At 32.9% G+C, this 20053-nt stretch overlaps 6 protein-coding genes across 30 annotated transcripts; 1 reads left to right on the forward strand and 5 right to left on the reverse strand.

The window, feature by feature from the left end:
• Positions 1–982: 982 nt before the first annotated feature.
• On the forward strand, positions 983–2015 carry LOC141682924 (uncharacterized). Its single transcript, XM_074487609.1, has 4 exons — positions 983–1380; positions 1480–1527; positions 1600–1685; positions 1774–2015. Exons 1-4 carry the CDS (start codon positions 1086–1088, stop codon positions 2002–2004), a joined length of 660 nt encoding a protein of 219 aa, XP_074343710.1. The 5' UTR covers positions 983–1085; the 3' UTR covers positions 2005–2015.
• A 124-nt stretch (positions 2016–2139) lies between these two features.
• Positions 2140–4115, reverse strand: LOC141682900 (uncharacterized). 3 transcript variants are annotated; one of them, XR_012559997.1, is made up of 6 exons: positions 3840–4115; positions 3535–3759; positions 3372–3453; positions 3172–3280; positions 2926–3073; positions 2735–2846 (listed from the first exon to the last, which is right to left on the reverse strand). XR_012559997.1 is itself a non-coding variant. In XM_074487587.1 (5 exons), the coding sequence occupies exons 1-5, from the start codon at positions 3982–3984 to the stop codon at positions 2820–2822; spliced, it is 588 nt and encodes a 195-aa protein (XP_074343688.1). In that variant the 5' UTR covers positions 3985–4115; the 3' UTR covers positions 2735–2819. The 3 variants fall into 3 exon arrangements, 1 of the variants encoding a protein (XP_074343688.1); XM_074487587.1 differs by lacking the exon at positions 2926–3073; XR_012559998.1 differs by lacking the exons at positions 3172–3280; positions 3372–3453; positions 3535–3759; positions 3840–4115 and adding exons at positions 2140–2361; positions 2459–2649 and having other exon boundaries at positions 2926–3155.
• A 480-nt stretch (positions 4116–4595) lies between these two features.
• On the reverse strand, positions 4596–7306 carry LOC141682899 (uncharacterized). Of its 7 annotated transcripts, XR_012559992.1 has the most exons (8): positions 7022–7306; positions 6742–6938; positions 6103–6190; positions 5908–5994; positions 5443–5563; positions 5067–5318; positions 4842–4954; positions 4730–4751 (listed from the first exon to the last, which is right to left on the reverse strand). XR_012559992.1 is itself a non-coding variant. In XM_074487585.1 (7 exons), exons 1-7 carry the CDS (start codon positions 7027–7029, stop codon positions 4740–4742), a joined length of 663 nt encoding a protein of 220 aa, XP_074343686.1. In that variant the 5' UTR covers positions 7030–7306; the 3' UTR covers positions 4596–4739. The 7 variants fall into 7 exon arrangements, 2 of the variants coding, with proteins under 2 accessions (XP_074343686.1, XP_074343687.1); XM_074487585.1 differs by lacking the exon at positions 5067–5318 and having other exon boundaries at positions 4596–4751; positions 4842–4991; XR_012559991.1 differs by lacking the exon at positions 4730–4751 and having other exon boundaries at positions 4852–4991.
• Positions 7307–12091: 4785 nt separating this feature from the next.
• LOC141686057 (uncharacterized) lies at positions 12092–12433 on the reverse strand. The gene has a single exon (XM_074491119.1). The coding sequence runs from the start codon at positions 12431–12433 to the stop codon at positions 12092–12094; it is 342 nt and encodes a 113-aa protein (XP_074347220.1).
• On the reverse strand, positions 12106–16044 carry LOC141686785 (uncharacterized). Its single transcript, XM_074491868.1, has 2 exons — positions 15912–16044; positions 12106–15832 (listed from the first exon to the last, which is right to left on the reverse strand). Exons 1-2 carry the CDS (start codon positions 15961–15963, stop codon positions 15357–15359), a joined length of 528 nt encoding a protein of 175 aa, XP_074347969.1. The 5' UTR covers positions 15964–16044; the 3' UTR covers positions 12106–15356.
• On the reverse strand, positions 15980–18971 carry LOC141686784 (uncharacterized). Of its 17 annotated transcripts, none has more exons than XM_074491864.1 (9): positions 18736–18965; positions 18608–18662; positions 17839–17964; positions 17528–17623; positions 17217–17342; positions 16709–16750; positions 16468–16614; positions 16284–16388; positions 15980–16199 (listed from the first exon to the last, which is right to left on the reverse strand). In XM_074491864.1, exons 4-9 carry the CDS (start codon positions 17562–17564, stop codon positions 16126–16128), a joined length of 531 nt encoding a protein of 176 aa, XP_074347965.1. In that variant the 5' UTR covers positions 17565–17623; positions 17839–17964; positions 18608–18662; positions 18736–18965; the 3' UTR covers positions 15980–16125. The 17 variants fall into 17 exon arrangements, with proteins under 17 accessions (XP_074347965.1, XP_074347964.1, XP_074347963.1 ...); XM_074491863.1 differs by having other exon boundaries at positions 17528–17660; positions 17744–17964; XM_074491862.1 differs by having other exon boundaries at positions 17528–17660; positions 18736–18964.
• Between the last annotated feature and the right edge of the window lie 1082 nt (positions 18972–20053).

Here is a 20053-nt window from a genome sequence, read left to right on the forward strand (position 1 = left end):
GGATGACAATTTTTTAAAACCGCTATTCGCGGTTTGGTTCGACTTTTACCCCAAAACCGATCTGATCTGAACCGCGTACACCCCTAACTTGATTGATTACATAAAATTCCTCTGGCTATGAATTCAATGAATTCGTTGCTGCTCAGATTCTGCGTGATGTTAAGTTGCATGCACCCAATGACTCTGTGTGGTTGGGTGAGATCTGTCTATCAGAGTTATGTATTAAACAAATGAAGCCGATGATAGATTTTTATGGAATCAAACCATATTATACTACTTTAATTAGATATGGTGGTGGTGCAAACTTTATGATTATGATTTTTAACCAATATGCAACTGAAATTTCGTACTCAATATCATGTACTGGAAGTATTTTTGGAGATATTGAAATTGATCAGGTGGCCTTCGCTTATAGTTTTAATGCGAAGGAAAATTTTACTGGTATTCATAACTTGGTGATTATGAGTAAAGATGTGGTCAAGAAGGACATGTACCGGGTATGTTTAGTGAATACTATCTATGTAATTACTTTTCCTCTTTATAAGCAATATATATTCTGATGTAGGTGCTTTCGGAGTTTGCATGTTATCAACTGAACTTAAAATCTTCTTGTGATATGATAAGTCTGGGTTATGAGTTAAAATCTTGGATTATTGGCCTTGAGTGGAGGAATGGGCTGGTTTATTTTGATTATAATTGGGGTGAATTTTTGTGTAAGGGTGGGCTGGGTGTTGGTGATACATTAGTATTTCGTAGAGTCAGTGAAGCAATGAATTTCAAAGTATGCACCTTTGCACAAAATATTTTGCAGAAGGCAGAAATTTGTCATGGTTAGTGTTCTTACCTTTGTTATAATAAGATAACATATATTTTCTGCTTTGCATGTACTAATGATTTTACATGTTATTTCAAAGATCGCAGATGGGAACCATAATTATGTTTCTTTTTATAAAGTGATAACATAAAATGCTATAGACAAAGGACACCTGGTAATGTCACTGTCTTTAATTTGAGTGAAAATTTAAAATGATTTTGGTTGCAATAGGTTAGTTTGTCGTTTGTATATGTTTTAGCAAATTCCACGTATGTTCATTGCAAAGTACGGTGATCGACTCACCATTCCATTTGAAGTTCTCATCGATAAAGATAATACGACCACACTTGATTATTCCCACTCGGACCGCAAAATACACAGATTACATAGTTTCTTTGAGGAGTATATGATATTGAAGGATTATATAATTGTATTCCGGTATCTTGGCATGTCTAAGTTTAGGTTGGAAGTATTCAATTCAGGCAACATTAAGGACTATGGTGCGATGCTTGTGCATAATCCAAAGCCTGAAAATGGAAGCTCTGAATCCATAACTGAGACTGAAGGTTGTAAAACATGGATTTCTTAATTTTCCATTTGTAGCAGTTACATTTTTGTGCTTTTGAATTATAATTTCAAAAGTTTTAATTACTCAAAATTTTCAGGCTCTGAATCCAGTGGGACATCGTCAGATGACATGTCAAATATTGAAGGTATTATTTGTATAAATTTGTCTTCGCTTTTATGCTTTGGATTAAGTATTGGACATTTTATAATTTCTGCAGATGACTTGGTGCCACTGGATGAGGAGTCATTATCTTTTGTGGTAGTACTCTGTGATTCACATGTTGACCGTAGATGTCATGGAGTTGTAAGTCGTAATAAGTTATTAAACATTCCTTTTTTACAAAAATATGGTGTGAACTTGTGGAATTGATCATATTGTTGGTTCCTCTCAGGAAATTTGTATGGATTTGTGGCCAGTTTATAGTCAATGGGGTTACAGGAGTAATACAACTTTGGTTTTTAGAGGAAGGCGGTGGACGGTTCAAGCTCTTTGTGTGGGCAGACGATGTCAGTTTGGTATCAGATGGGTTGCATTCACAGTGGAAAATAGGTTGGCTGTTAATGATGAATTACTATTTTTCTACATGGGAAATTTCACGTTTGAGGTTTTACTCCTGGATTAGATGTACCAATATTCTATAGCTTAATGTTTATTGCTATGAATTACTGTGTTTACTATGCATCTATTATATTAGGTGTTAAACTTGTGCAAGTTATTATAACCTTAATCTTAGTAGTGCAACTTTTTATGACATGAATGTTAGTACTGCATGTTAATTATAAAAACTTCAATATTGGTACAATAATTTCTGGCGGGGCACTTTTCTATTACATTTCTAAAATAGGAATGCATATATGTCAAACCTTCCATTATATGATATTGAGTAGGAAATTTCGGTGGCATATTGGTTGAAAATCACACCTGCAAACACCTAGGCATTTTGCATTTGAGAGTCCACCTGATAAGAACTGGTTGATGCCTGCAAGTTATTATAAATTTTGGAAGTAAGGTTATTTTTTAAGAAAGATAGAACAGGGTATTAAGATATTTTTGAAACCTTTTCTAGATATTTATACCTCTAAAATTGAAGCTTGGTAGGTCTAGACTGAGAGTCATGTATGTTAGTTTGGTGGGCGACAAGCTTGATATCTGTTGCATTGTAGACGGTGGACCTGAATCTAATGTTTTCGTTCTTGATAGACAACCTCATTATGAAAGTCTTTTCCTCTATTGATTTCAGAAATGGTGGGAATATTTCCTGATTTTTCTGTGAATTGAGAGAAGTCTCTAAACAAAATTGTGATGTTAAATACAACTAAGGAAATAAGTAATAGTTCAGATTTTTCATATACCTTGTTTAGCATTTGACAAACATCTTTCCCATAGCATAACTGAGCAGCTTTATTCCCCAATATAAGTTCAATATCACCAGTATCATCACAAGCAAGCAGTGGCAGTTCGTACCTTATAAAAAAGGAATATTAATACTGTGAATTACAATAATCAGTTGTGGTACATTACTAAACATATAGACTGAAACTACCATTTTAGTGGAAAAGGAACATCTCTAGGACATCTTGAGCAGTACTGTGACTTATCTACTAAAGTGGTTGGGTTGTAGCAAGAGATTCAGATATTTCGAAACCATTGATGACACGGCCTTACAGATTTCACTTTCAAATGGCAGAATACTTTTTTTTGCATAGTGAAATTAAAGAAATTGTAAGAGCAATATCCTTATATTATGTTTAGGCCAAATGCATAATTCATATGATAATATTGTCATCACCTCAATGTCTTCCTCCCCAAGTTGGTTTATCTTCGCCACTGTTAGAGTTCTTGTCGGTTCTGCCAACTTTTTAACATTCATAATATCGGCAAATTGAGGGAATTTTAACCTGATATTTTTGAAAATGGTGAATTGTCGCTTGGTGATATAATAACAATATACATGTATGATAATGGACAATATTAGAACGTCAAACTTACTCATTCCTTAGGTGAACTGCACTGTGGTGGTTAGAGTTGAAATAATAGGATGTAGGTCCTATATTAGATACATCAACCTCGTCTGTCAAAAAAGAATGATCTCAAATTCATTAGTATAAAAATAAAGTAAGACATAATCCAGTGTTTAAATTAGATTACTTACTCTGCCACAAGGTGATCCTTGCACAAATGATTATAACGATAAATGATTTTTCAAAATCTTCCATAAGTGTTTCATGAAATTGTTCAGCAAAAGCATCCCAGAGTGTAACTCTGACATAAGTATTTCCATCAAATATATAGAACTTCATCTGTGATTGCTGCTGATGTAACTTGTTGGTAAACCTTGAAATGATGAGATTAGGATCTTGAATGACACCAATGATATCTAGAAAGAAATTAGAATACCAACTCAGGAGTCGTCCATATATTGTATTTGATGTTTTCTAAAAGAAATGATTCCTGTACCTGCAAGGTATGTTGTCTGTGTGGTGAGTTCCTTTAGATCTGCAAGGTCATAAAAATTAAATACTGATTTTTCAATGTTAAATTCATTTTTATCTAGCTCAATAATTTTAGTCTCGTTTGAAAAGACTATTTGAATATCTTTCATCACGCATCGGAATTTGCCTTCATCTGTGTGTAATCCTTGACGGTAAAGTTCTTGAACATGTATATTTTTCCAGTTTCAACAGCAGGCTCTATAATATCAACAACATTAGACGGTACGAATGCATGTGTTCGGCATCTCTGTGTTCCACGTAATAGTAAGTTAACATTCTTTAATTTTTAAACAAAATGCTTAAACATTAATACATCAAAACAAAGACCACATTACCTTACTATCCAATAACAGATGATTGAATGGCTTGAATGAGAGTCCTGTTTTCTTGTTGTAGTTTCTCCAAGTATTCAAAACACGAGCTGGTACCTTCCAATCATATTTTCCTTTGTGCAAATCTTTGAAAGAGTCATATGTTTTAGTTTTCATTCTCTTAGAAAGTTATGAAGGCTTTTAGGTATATAGTACCTTACATGAAAAAATGGAAGATATGTATTTGTTTGATCTTTATAAAAAACTGGAAAAAAAGTTTTACATTTATGCAAAGTAGCTCTACTGTGCTACTATATATAACTTCATCCTTAATTCTTGACATTTAGATTGTTATATGGGATTAAAATAAATAAGGTAGGTATTCATCAATGAAAGCAAATAAAGAAATCTGAATAATAAAGCCAAGGCAACGTCATAGTACATAAGACAAAAGTAATTCGACAGATACATCTTTAGTCATCCAAAATATTTTTGCAGAATAAAGACAATGTAACAGTTGTCAAACTAAGATTCCAGCTTAATGCTGCATTCCATTACTGTATGATCTGCACAACATATAGAATATGAAATGTATCAATGAATAAAAGTCCCAAATCATGTAAAAAATGAATGGCTAGGTTTTCCATCCAACTTACAATTTGACTTTTCTTGACCTTTGCGTTTCGTGGAGTATTGTCAAACTCAAATTTGATCAAGATTTTGTTTTTGCGGCCCCTAGTTCGATTAGAGGACTTCCCTGTTGGAGGGCCTGTTAAACTACTAATAGTTATTGGGGATTCAGTATCCTACACAAAAAAATAGGTAAATAAATCCACTTATCCAAATTGTAGAAATTGATGCATATTAGGATAATAACTTACAGTGCTGTTGGATAAGTCAACAACACGAGGACTTTTGGGTTCATCAGGATTGTGACCGCGAGTCATTTCTTCAGAAGCACTTAATCTTATTGCAACATACACATTCGATTGTTCTTTTATATTATCCTCTGACGGGCAGAGTGTTAAAATGAATTGCTTTCCTTGTAAATCCTTTAAGACCCATGGAAACTACTTCTCATCCCCAGCCTTGTCCGAACAAGAGATGTTGAAGTTTTGTAAAACACGTAAACACTATGTCTTAAAACAACCAAAATTAAAAATGAGGAAATGTAAATTTTTGAATTGTATTAACTAAACTTTGAGAATCAATGAGAGTGATGAATGTAAATAGAAGGTAGTTTCTAAAAAAAACTACCTCTCTTAGTTCATTCTCCACTTTACACACATCTTTCCCTGTGATTCTTTGTAGCTCATCGTCCTGGAAAATGATCGCCATAAAACATGTGTCGTCATCACATATGGTGCATATCTTAAACCTACGACACCGAAAATTTTGCATTAATATAGCATGTTTATATTGAAATGTTTTTTAAATATCATTGTCATTTATTTCAAATGGTATTTGCCTCTTATCTGGGAATGGTAGATTTCTTGTGCATTCAATACATTTCCACTTTTTATTCTCTAGTATGACCTCTTTGTCACACTTGACATGGAAATTTTCATACCAAATACTTTGCTCATCCACTTTCTTAATTGCTACATGGCATATTACTTGTTTCTACAGTTATTAATATGAACACGCAAATGATTAAAGAGAGGAACTTGTTAGAAAAATTAATGCCTTTTCATTTATTCAAAATTGAAATTACTAACAAACCTTAAGGAAATCTTCAGAGAAATTCTTAATTCCTTAACAGTGTAAATAGTGGTATCTACCTCAACTGTAGAGCCAGCAGCAATGACACTGTATTCAAATTTTCCCCAGTTACTTGAAGGTAATATATTCAGAGATTATAAATCTAATATAATCAATGGAAGGTAATTGTATTCAGAGATTAAATTGAGTACTTACCTTTCCTTTAGTTTGTCAACACTATAATGGTCTGGGTCTATGTAATATCGCGTGGGAGGATAATTAGTCAAGTAAATTTCCTTCGTTGCTGAAATTTATCACCGAAATTATACACCGTTAATTATGGAAACAGAGCAAACATATATGTATTTTTCAGTTTATTTTACCTTCATAATTGTTTACTTTGGCGCTTGCCAAAATCACTACAACTTTGTCTTCCTCAAACCCCTTCAAAATATTTAGAAAACTTCTTCCAAATTCATCGAATAGGGTGACGTTAACTTCAGTTTGAAAAAATACCATATGGCGTATTAATTTCATATTTAGTTCATCAGATTATTCTAAGTATGAATTATTAAAAATTTCTAACATTCTGTCTATCATAATAAACTTAACATGAGACTTGGTATGGTCTTCCTTAGCGGAAACAGCGTGAGTGGAGTTGTTTAATACAATACCAGCTACGTCTATAGCAACAGTTAAATTAGTAGGCATATTAATCAAAGTTAAATTACGAAACATTAAAGAACAAATCCAATATCAAAAAACTACCTATAAGAAAGCAGTTATCGTCACTTAGAAACTTAGGAACATCCTTCAAAAAGAACAAATCAAAGGAATAGGGTTTAAGAAGACAACCTTCCTCTGTCAAATGTTTTATTTCAGTTTGGGAATCGAAATAAATGTGTAGGTCATTCCTTACACACCTATTTTTCCCATCATCCTTGTATTTAAGAACTTTGAAATTGCACAAACTGTAGACTCTTCCTTCTTCTAGGTCAGTAGCAAAAGCAGCAGAATATATTTTCACTAATAAATGCGTGTATCCTACATTGCTGAAAGTAAAAACTACTATTACAACATCATATATGGGTGAAAACATTTATTTGTACATTAAATCCAGGGCAACAACAAATACCTGGTCATCAAAGAATAAGATGTTGAAACCGCGAAATTCGTTAGTTGCTCGATTAATTCCTCTCCATACAGCCTGTACACGTACGCGGACAGACCAGACTATTTTCTCGGTATTGAGTTCAAACAAAGTATGGTAGTTTGAGGACATAACATTGCTGCTTCTGTTCTTGTTGGTTTGGCAAAGAGCAAGTGTTATTAAGGACTTACAAATCTGATAAGTGAAGCCAAGCCTGAATGTCAATTGGGACTGAAATTATTTTGTCCTAGATTGTGTATCTCGATAGTTGTATAAAGCATTAACTATTTTTTTCTGTAATAACATGGCTTGTTAAATTAATAGGGATCTCATTATAATATTACATATATTAAATTTTTCCCAATTATATGTGAACTTCCCTTACTTAAGGATATTAGTTTTCACCTTTGGATTTAGTAATTTACTTAATGTTTTTATTGTACTAATAATATTGTTGTGTATTTCTCTAAAAAAAGTGGCAGGAAACATTAGTGAAATTTGATATATTGGGTGTAACAATATGGAGTTAGAAGTTGTGATTTTAGGATAAAACATTAATGTCTTACATGTAATATTTAGAGGTTTGTTACACAGTTATTCAGGCATTTTTCAAAATTAGTACTAATATAATGTCAAACCATAATTTTTTTGGTCTTTTAATTATTCGAGTAATTCGGTATTATTCCATAAAATATAATTGTCAGTCAGAAGTATTTATTGACATGCCATATCTACTAATAAGGATATTAGGCCTTGGAATTGCGGTGATTTTTGTTTAATTTTTTTTTTTATAAATAATGGATGTCAGGGTTTTCTAGATTTCTAATAATGGTTGGAGGTAAAATTTGCTTTATTTCACGGTTCTATTACATGACTGTTTTGTTATTTACGTTTTGCTTCCTTAATTTTATAATGTGTTTCTTGTCTTAATTATACAGTTAAGCAGTTCCACAAAGTGAATATAAGAAAATATTAATATATACTGATATGAGGACTATAACCATATGAGGATATAGGTTTTTATTTACGAACCTTAATTAATAGGTTTTTATTTTACGAACCTTAATTAATTTAGGGTTTAATTTTATAATGTGTTTCTTGTCTTAATTATAGTTAAGCAGTTCCACAAAATGAATATAAGAAAATATTAATATATACTGATATAAGGACTGTAACCATATGAGATATAGGTTTTTATTTTACCAACCTTATTTAATGTCATGCATGTAATATTTAGGGCTTAGTAACACAGGGGAACTTATAAACGTCTTTAGTGGGCCAAACCTAAAAAGTGTCACTACTCTAATTTTAGCCATATATCGTTAGGGTATTTTAGTGCTTCGAGTAATTCCCTTACGTAGTTCATGATTTAGGATTCAAAAGTCTGATGCCAAAGCGATGTTTGGGCTTCATATCTACTTACATTGATTTTAAATTAAATTTGCTTAATTTGACATTAATTTAGCAGGTTTATAATCATTTTTACCTTCAGATTTAGTAATTTACTTAATCTATTTATTGCATTAATGATATTGTAGTGAACTTTTCTAAACATACATGCAATAAACATTATTGAATTTTGATATATTTAGTGTGAAAACATTAGGATATATTGTAGTGTGCTAATGATTATTAATTTGATATATTCGGTGGTTGTTAGGTGGTAAGAGGTTGTGATTTTACGATTAAACATTACTGTATTAGATGTCATATTTAGAGGTTCGTTACACATTTATTCGGGCATTTTTCAAAATTAGGACTAATATAATGTCAAACCCCATTTCCTTCTGGTCTTTTTATTATTTGAGTTATTCAATATTATTCCTTAAAATATAATTGCCAGTCAGAAGTATTTATTGACATCAAATGTATACGTGATTAATAAGTGAAAAGTAGACAAAACTGTAACTTCATAAAAATGTTTGGATAATTTTTTTAAAAGTCCCGATTTCATTTTAAATTAACTAAAACAAATAATTCACCAATAAAGAAATGAAAAAGCGAAATTAGTTGAGAAGAGTACATCGTTACCAACATTCAACTTATTAATTTAAAAGTTGCAAATTCAATTTCTAAGTTTGATATGCAAACAATCGTCCATAAGTATTTACGGGCTTATAAATAAAAATAATAAGCGACTTATCTTGTGGTTGGCGTACAACATCAATATCTTACATATCTTATTTACGTGTTGGTTATAAAAAATACCTTATTAAATTATTTTGTCGAGCAAATTATAAATAAATACTAATGTGTTTTTGACCACATTTTGTTTAGGTTTTTTTAGTGTCAAATGTATTCAATATAATTGCATAAATTGAACTTGATGGCACCGTTATAAAAAATTTTGCGATAAAAAAAAGAAATGACAGTTCACCAAATATTTTTTGGTGTAAAATGTATTAATTCCTTGTGATAAAATTTTTAGTATCAAGTGTATTCATTCCTTAATTTTAAAATTTTAAAGAAATGGCGGTTCACCAAATAATTTTGTCTGGACATAAAGTAATTTGGATAAAAAAAAAGATGCAGGGATAATGTTTACATGTAGGGTAAAAAAGAAAAAAACTATCGGTTAATAGGGACATGTCCTAAAATCCTGTTGCAAAGATTCTTCGTATCTGGGGACATAAAGTTGCAGCAGAGGATGGTAAGGGCAAAAGATGTTAGAGGAACGTCAAAGCAGTTGTCGACAGACATGGGAGGTTTTTGCATAATCCACTTTGCATTAAAATGTATAATAAGACTGGAAAGTACACAATGTCATTGCTTTTGAGGAAAAGGCCTGGTTACATATTTTATGGACATGATTAATGGATCTAAAAACATATGTGTAAGAAGTTTCATATCCTTATTACTTTTAATGTAGAAGAATTATAATTTACTACAACTGTTTCGCAACATTATGGTTTTATGCAATCATTCTCTGTTGTTGGAATTAATGGTGATATCAAAATACAAGGAGAGCTTCACATACATGGAACAAATAAAATGTAATCAGAATTACAGAGCATTCAAGTTAATACAATCATAAAAATTTTGAATAGATTAAACCTAAAGTACAATTACAGTTAGTTAAAAACACGCTCTCATGCGTCTATCACAGACTACACCATAATATCAGTCCACCAACTACTGGACAACAAAAGCCAATACTAATCCTCATTACCCATATATCTGCAAGGATTTTTATAATGGAATTGGTGGTATCATATTATTATATGATGGAATTAAGCACTTTAATTTATGTAGTACCTATCATGGAGCTCGTCGGCTCAACCAATGACGGGATTGACATAAACCTTTGCGGAATGCATATCTGATAAGGAAATCGCCAAGCTGTAAATGTTCTGGACCATTATACAGCTACTGATGGGCATGACAATTGGATGGACAGGAAAGAAGGCATCGGTGTTCAATTCCACATTAGTAGAAAGGGCAATGTCATCCCACAAACAAACATTAATGTCATAACTGTATTGATGCCAATTGTATACTTGTTAACCATAAAAAAAATTAAAGCGACAGTGGGCAATGGTTTAGTTAACTATTGGAGTATAAACACTTATATAGAGTCCGTTATCACTAGATCTACTAGTGTACGTGTTTCATTTCGTTTGTCAGTAATTGAACGGAGCTTAGGCATTTCCTTAATAACATCAATGACATCTAGGCATAAATAAATTGAAAAATATTATAGTCACAAAGAGGATGATGTGGAACATTAGATACAAATAACAAAATGAGGGTCTAAAAACTGAGTTATGCAAGCCAGTAGAAAGTTACATAGACAGTGATCGTTTTGGTACATATATGGGTTCAGATTTCCAAAATAATAGAAATCTAAAACTTCACCACGGGAACAAATGCTGGTAGAAACAACTTTGTTTCCTTGGTTTCTTCGTTAAAGTTTATGTGATTTTCAGATGCAAAACATTTAAAAGAACCTTTGTAAGGAATTAGTTTGAAACTCTTAATTTCATAGATTTGTCCATCCTCCATCTGGTTTTTAAAGTGTTCCAGTAAGGAAGGTTTGATCCAGATATGCATCCGCTCTACCTACATTATATTAAGTACATGATATTATAAATCCTATTTAAAGTAAGCTTACAGTTAAGAATTTTCATATTGGAGGAATATCAACTTACCTGGTCATCCACCACAATCACATTCAAACCAGGTTGGTGTCCCTCTAACATAACATTGTCCATATATTTTCTGCACACCTCAACTTTGATCTTCTAGTTCTGTTTTACGAAGGGCTTAAGCTGCTTCAGATTTTGATAGTCTCGGAAAGCCATAGTGTGCTGTTTAGGTCTTGGGATAAAGAGATTGGAAATGTATGGAAACATTTGTAGGCTTATATAGTGAGGTATCACATATAAACTTTATTTATATTGTCTTCATTGTTAAAATTTTCAATAACATGTACTATTCAAATTAACAATTGGGGGTACACCTTAATAATGTATTAATAAATCCAACTGGTAACCCACCAAACAATTTAATTACTGCATGCTATATTTATCATATATTATTTTATTCTAAGACAGGAAATTTTAACATAAAATATAATATCAAATCAATTTAATAAATATGGCTAATCAGTTTGTACTCGAGCAATTCATGAATATTACAACTGTGGAACTCTTACACTCAATTTGACATGTTTTGTAGTGTATTACATAGGCAGGTTATAAAAAATAAATTTGTATGCCACATTCTTTGTGATATGTGTAGAATCACCATCATTTGAGTCAATGAACACCTTTAGACCGTTATGAGAGGTAACACGACTCACTGCTACATACAGTTGGCCGTGCGTAAAAACAGGATTTGGTAAATACAATCCAACTTGCTCAAGGGATTGACCCTGTGACTTATTGATTGTCATTGAGTAGCAAATCTGGAGAGGCATCTGTTTTCTGATTAACTTGAACGACAACTTCGTATCTGTAGGGCATACTTCCATTCTAGGAATGAAATGCTTTGTGCCAATAAAGGCACCACAAATTACCTCACACTCAACACATTGGTTCAGACATCTTGTAATCATCATACTGTCCCATTGCACAGTCCTAGGGTCTGGTTTAAGTTCCGCATTAACATCACAGCGACGGGTTCTTTTAACTTGAGCTCATGAGGAGGAAGTCCTGGTATGTTAATAGAATTCAAATACTCAGGAGGGAATGCAAAGCTTAATTTAGATGGAGTATCGCCAAAATCCTCGGCTCTGTCAACACTATAGTATGTAAATTCAGAACCAGGTATTGTATCAACAATTACAGAATTAAGATGACTAACTATTTTATTGGTTGGAGTAAGAATAACTCTCTCACTTAAATAAGGTGCTGACTTGTATTGCGACAAAAACTCAGGGTAAGTCCACTTTATCATATTTTCCACATAATTTTTTAACTCAGGATCACAGAACTGTGGTGGAATATAAATATCTTCCTCTTCATAATCCAAGCTCAACTACGGAGGTGGTACTTGACCATTATCAATCAGAAGAACCCATTCTGCAAATGTTTTGAGACTCCGAATCTCCTCATCGTCATGTGATTGGCTAAGTCTCATGTTACGATACAGAAGCATAATCTTTGATTTCAGCCATAACTGGGATCAGTTTATACTTGCAAATACTATGTCTCCACGGGAACCCTGTTTTATAACTGGAAGAATTTGTCGAAATCACCGCCTAAAACAACAGTAATTCATCCAAAAGGCATTGCATATCTTCTTAGGTTAACAACTTTCATAATATCTCGTAGCGAGCGATCTAAACATTCAAAGGCATATCGATATTTCATAGGCGCCTCATCCCAAATAATCAGATTGGTATGTTTGATAAGTTCAGCTATATCAGAATCATGACGAATACCACAAGAGGAACAATCATCAAGTACAATAGGTATCCTGAACCGCGAATGTGTTGTTCGGCCACCAGGCATAAGTGTGGCAACAATCCCGGAGGAAGCAACTGGTAGGACTATTAAACCAAGTGAACGTAACTTATAGATTAGTGTTTTTCAAACAGACGTCTTCCCGCAGCCACCACTACCATACACAAAATAAACACCTCCAAAATTAGATTGTACATAATGTAGAACCTGGTTGAAGATTTCCAGCTATTCAGGATTGCAATTTTCAAACAATTTGTCAAACTTTGATTGCATTTCATCGAGATTATAATTTGTCTCTTCAACAACCAAATTATTTATCCCACTTTGGATGTAGGATGAGGGAGGTTGTGGCAACTGGTTGAATTGTGATAATAATTTACCAATAGACTTGAGCAACTTATCAATTTCTGCATATGTAGTACAAATTATTCAATGATAAATGATATGGTAGATTCAACTAAATAGTGCTTAAAAGCAAGGTACTAATTGGTATAGTCAAGTAAGTAATATATGTGCAAGTGCAAAGTATTGTAGTTGAATGTCCAAGTAAATAGTTGATGGATCATTTGTTGTCATTGAAAGCCTCTTCCTGAGTAAATCATCCACTATATGCTTCCAGTGCTGCTCCCAAAACTTTCTCAAGTCCGAGACTTGACAATTGACTTTATCGCGGAATTAGACCTTGACGTGAACAGACGCTTTCTCGGAAACTATGACTAGTCAGGAATTGCGAAGAAACATCGTACTTTTTCTCCACTGAATTCTTCACCCAAGTTTTTGTTTGGTTATAAACTTAATGAATTTCGAACAAAGCAAGGGGAATTATTCTATTTTTTCTTAAAAAAGGAAAGGGCCTTTTCAGTTGTAACTCGTTTCTTGTGGTAGTCATTGCGAATGAGCATCCTCCGGCGTACTTTCAGAAGTAGCATCACTCCCAGAGGAAGACAAAAGGAGAAATTTCGGCGCCTTCCTATTTGAGGCCACCGAAGATCGGACGTTATTCCGGTTCGTCTCCGTTTGTACAAAAAGCTTCCTTATCTGCTCAGGAAAACCACTGACATCACATTCTTTGATGACTGAATGCCACTCGTTATCATCATCAAGCAAACACAAATTCTTGCATGCATCCTTAAATGTTTGAAAGGATACACCATTGACGGTTTGTAAAATTTAAAAAGAAGTAGGACCACGAACATTGGAAAGCAGCAAACGAAGGTACCATAACTCTTCGACCTTGTGGTGCGTATACAACATTCTACCAATCTGCTTACCTTTTTTGCGCATGGTCCACATCCTATCCGTCTCATTCCAAACATAGTATTGAGGAATCTGATCATATGTATATTATCTGGCATGTATGTCCTTCTGATTTAGAATGAAAAAAAGCCTCTAACTGACTATGTTTATATTACTCTCGTCTTACTACTTTCTCCAATGAATCATTCTCGGTAAAGGTACAACTTCTCTCTCCAGGAAGGTGGAAAGATAATCGTAAAACAGAAATTGAACAGAAATGTATTGAAAAACTAAAAATCCGATAAGCAGCTTCAGATGCACATATATAGCTGCCATCAAAGTAGGCATTTATCTCGTCAACAATAGGTTCATTTTCATTTTCACTTTCCCTTCTTTGAGTCAAAATTTCAATTGTAGCATGATCGTGACCTTTGAGGCAGTATTTGAATAAATAATTCAAACTTCTTGCATGACAGGAGATCTCTACGTTCATGTGACAGTGATATTTGACCAACAATTCCCTATTATAGGGCACAACCCAGAGATAAAATGTCTGGATGTCCAACAACACGACAAACTGCAAGGGCATCTTGGAAATTTTGTTGCATATACCGTTTAGATCCAAGGAAGTTGGCATTTAAAATATTTCCAAATGCCATACAACTACTTTAGGGATTTCCATTTAACGAAAAATTAAAATATACCTTCTTCTTGACGTACTTGCAAATGATAGGAGTAGTATTATTTTATTATGATCATTTTGCGCTTCTTCTTTTTCCGGGTCTCCGAATCAACATAAGGAATCTCATCACGGTAGCCATCTTCACCGAGAGGAAACAATATTTGATATTACAGCGCCATAAGTGAGGGATGAAAAGAGGAAATCATTTCAAGGTTTTTGTCTGATTTCTCAATCACAATATCCCTTGTATTGTGTTCTTGCTTCTTCTCAACGATGATATCTCTATCTCCAACAGTCGTATCAACATCACCAACCATGACATAAGCTACTTCGTCAGATGGCCCAATTAATTCTCACGACCACTATCCGAACGGGATACTTTTAATTTGATTTTCAGATCTCTAATAGACTGATCCTTAAATCGATCACGGGCTTATCGAAATTTTTTTGCCAACTGGTTAGTATCATCTAACATTGCAACCAAACCTTCTACTATTTAAGTGTCAATAGCTTCACCATCATCGACCTTGATCCACTTAACACGGTTCTCAACTTCATTTTCAGTATCGTAAATGTATAGTTGGAAAAATTTGGGATCATCTCCATCATTTGGTATAAGAGTACCAAAAACATGATATTTTTGACCATTGAGGCGGTATACATAAGGTGCAGATCCATAATTAATGGAATGATCTACCTTCCCACCCATGGAGGTAAACGCAAACATGGCATTATATAGACGAATATTCCTTTTGAATGTTTTACTCTTCTTGGGATGATTATGCAACTGCTTCAGGTAAGACGGAGTATGAGGTATAAAATGAAGCTTTATCTGACCTTGACCGCAACAAATACCAAAAGTAGGTGTCCCTTTCTTAACATTCTTATTTTTCCTCTCCTCCTTCCATATAACAGCTTTGCATTTCTTACAAAATTCAGTCGGAGGACCCAAAGAAGAATACCCCTCAGGAACTGTACTCGATTAATCAATAAAATTCAAATACTACATCTTATGACAAAATTCTATATGAAGTTATGATGCTTATTATACCAGAATCAATAACAAATTCAGTTTGTGGGTCGTCATCATCCATCCAATCCATTTCCTCACTCTCAGAGTTTGTTAAAATGATATAAATGGATATGGATTAAAAACATAGATCCAGATAACTAAAACTTATTATTTAGACAGTGAGCACTACCATCATCCAAAATAACTCACTATCCTCTGACTACAGCTCAGGTATGGTCGACACTTCTATTATTTAGCCAGTGAGCACTACCATCATCCAAAATAACTCATTATCCTCTGACTGCAGCTCAGGTATGGTCGACACTTCTAAAACATATATAACAACATTAGTGCAGTATCATTTTGTGGAATTTTTTGAGTATAATAAGGATTTAAATAAAATCTATATACCTGCAGAATCATAATCCTTAGGTACATTGGTATCTTCAAATAACCGGGTGGATGGAAGGAACTCACAAGATGCATAAATCCTGAAAAATATTCCTGGTACATCTGCTACACATGCAAAGGTAAAGATAAATGGCGTATTTAAAGTTAAATAATTGATCAACCACAAATGTGGACAGAGTTATACCTTTTGTAGAACTTGTCGTGAGATCGGACGGATTTCTCTTATTAGCGGCAAATCGACGAACATTATTAGACTCAATAGTCGAGTGTATATGGGAGTAGTTAAAACGTGACTGGCTGGTACCATAAGTAGAGGTTGAAAATTCAACACCTGTAAACATAAAATAGAGAAATTGAGCAAATTATCATTATAGATCAATTATCTGATAAATAATTATCTGGTATTAAATTCAATAATATAATACCTCGTGTTTTCTCAGCCAAAGTCGTACGAAAAGGAGGAGCGCCTGTAAATATATCTCAATAAACAGATTAGCTATTTCACAAGACTATACATGGTCATCTTCATAGAAACAAACAGACATTAAACACAAATATTCTCAAGATTAGACAAATTTACTTGTCTTCATAAGACCAATACATGTCCAAATATTACAAAAATATGGCCTCTTACGAAGCTTAGATTTTGGAGTTGGACATTTGTTTGTCATATCGGAAAGAGGTACTCTAGGAAGCGTTGCTACAACTGATGATGTTGATATTCCCGACAACTTTGAAATAGGAGTTGAATATAAGTAACCTAAAACCAGTAAAAGAAACTCTTTTAAATGGTTAAAAAATTATTTCCTTCATAAATTTAATGAACATGTGAATATGAGGAACCTATTAAAATAACGACAAAAACAGCAAAAATGAGAACAATCTGCAGTTGGCACATTTCTTTCCACATATTACAAAACTATGGCCTCTAACCAAGCTTAGATTCTGCAATTGGACATTTGTTTGTCATGTCGGAAAAGGGTACTCTAGGAGGTGTCGCTCCAACCGATGATCTTGATTTTCCCGGTAACTTTGAAATAGGAGTTAAATATAAGTAACCTAAAACCAGTAAAAGAAACTCTTTTAAAAGGTTAAAAAATTATTTCCTTCATAAATTGAATGAACATGTGAATATGAGGAACCTATTAAAATAACGACAAAAACAACAAAAAAAACAACAAAAATAAGAACAATCTGCAGTTGGCACATTTCTTTCCACATATTACAAAACTATGGCCTCTTACCAAGTTTAGATTCTGCAGTTGGACATTTGTTTGTCATGTCGGAAAGGGTACTCTAGGAGGTGTCACTCCAACCGATGATCTTGATTTTCCCGGTAACTTTGAAATAGGAGTTGAATATAAGTAACCTAAATGACTAAATCCATGAAAAGAAACTCTTTTAAATGGTTAAAAAATTATTTTCTTCATAAATTGAATGAACAATTGAATATGACTAACCATTACAATAACGACAAAAACCGCGAAAATAACAAATTTACTTGTCTTCATGATCCTAATACATGTCCACATATTACGAAAATATGGCCTCTTACCAAGCTTAGATTCTGCAGTTGGACATTTGTTTATCATGTCGGAAAAAGGTACTCTAGGAGGTGTCGCTCCAACCGATGATCTTGATTTTCCTGGTAACTTTGAAATAGGAGTTGAATCAAAGTAACCTAATAGGCAGTGTAAAAGAAACTCTTTTAAATGGTTAATTGCATATTTATTCATAAATTGAATAATAATATTAGAAAAATTATACCTAGAGTATTTGATGTAGCTGCTTTCACATTATAATGTGTTACATTACTAACATTCAGAGTCTCCAATTTGTCACACTCGAGGCAAGATTTTGAAAAAGAAACAGGGCAACTTCCATGAGTACATTGAGAATTTGTTGTGGACATATGGTTCTGATTACCAAAACCTAAAATTGTTTTGTTTGTATTAGTTGCAACTATTCTATTAATATGATACATAAACTCACAATCAATGATGAGACCATAAACCATAATTACCGTATTGGGAGTGATTGGTAAGGTATGAAACAACAGACTGAGCAAACTCTACATTAAATTTAAAGAACAAAATATGAACAAAAAACCATGAAACACAATGTAATTAAAAATTTGCATTTACCTACTCCAATAGAAGGCAAAACTTTGGTAGTTGTTATATGATTGTTGTTTTCTTTCACACTAGAGTCAATTCTCCTATATTTTCTAGAGTGCGATGCTAGTTCAAAAAAAATGAAAAAACAAAGTTATTACATGTATATAACTGTGAGACAAAAAATATATATTTTTACAAAATTGATACCTCCATCATCTTGAAGTGTTGGAAAATTCTTTAACAGCAAATGGTTGTAAGTGACCTGAAACACAGAAGTACAGGTTAAAAATACAAATTATTGTCGGTAGAAGAATATAAATTAGATCTGCAAATACCTCTTTCATTTTGCCTCATGGTGTGAGCAAATGTTGGCTATGAATGAGAACTGAGAAGGAAGTGAGATTGCAGGAGGAACTAAGATCTGAAATTGAATTAAAATTTGAATTGAATGACAACTTGATGTTTTGTCCGAAAATAATCTTCTCTCCTAAGCTTACCAGGGCGTGAATAGAAGATGTAGATAGGAAATAGGCAGTGTATGACACGCATTGCTTGGAGAGTTCAGATAATTTAGGCTTAGGAGTATTTAAAGTGGTATCACGTGAGGCATGTTGATTTCATGAATTATCAATGGCATTTTATGTAATTACAATTCAACTCCTGGGGTAAGGGGTGTAAAAGGACATCATTTTAGTGGATTCAAGATTTATTATATATATATAGATTCCTGATTACTGCATGGAGCAAATTTTTACTTCATTTAGCACCACCCATAATCATACCCTTCAGAACCAAATCAAAGATACCCTCTGTATGTTTAGAGATGCTGCCTAAACCTGATAATATTCGGATTACCGGATTGAATTCAATTTAAGATTATGATATATACGGAGATTATTCAGATGTGATCCGTTTCATATATGTTTCGGGTTAAAATCAAATGAAATTTGGATTATAATCGGATAATGTTTGGTTTAGATATTTTGAGATCATGACTTATTTATTTTTCAATTAATGAGTTTTAAAAAAATTATTTTATTAAATGTAGTATTTTTAATATAATATAATGTACTTTTATATAAAATTAAGATTAAATAATTATATTATCATAAGCATAAGATTGTTCTAACTGTGAGTTTTTCTTACTTCAGGTTATATTCGGTTCGAATGATATATTATTTGAATTTGATCGGTTTCAAATTATATTGAGATTCAGTATTTCAGATCATTTTCGGTTAAAATTTTGGTGCGGGTAATTTTTGGATCGATTTAAATTAGTTTTCGGATATCTATCAGATTATATGATTCACATCTCGGATCAGATCTTGATTTCATTAATTTCGGTTAGGTTTTTCGGTTTCTATGCAGTTGCATTTACAGTGTTATATATACTCAGATGCGAATGTAATTATATAATCAAAGAAATGTATGAATATACGAGTAAAGTTATATCAAAGCATTCCCGCGAATCTTAAACACGATAACATAATTTATATCTTCCTTAGTTGATAATTATTCGCAACGTCTTCAGACTTACTTTTCTAAAAATTTCTTGACATTTATGTCTGTTATTTAGCTCAGCCCTATTATTTACGTTTCCTTTTAATTTCATGTGGAGCTTTGCAAGGTTACCTACTTCATTATATGAATTAT

The sequence above is a fragment of the Apium graveolens genome, chromosome 9 (genome assembly GCF_009905375.1).
Source record: "Apium graveolens cultivar Ventura chromosome 9, ASM990537v1, whole genome shotgun sequence".
Taxonomy (NCBI): Eukaryota; Viridiplantae; Streptophyta; class Magnoliopsida; order Apiales; family Apiaceae; genus Apium; species Apium graveolens.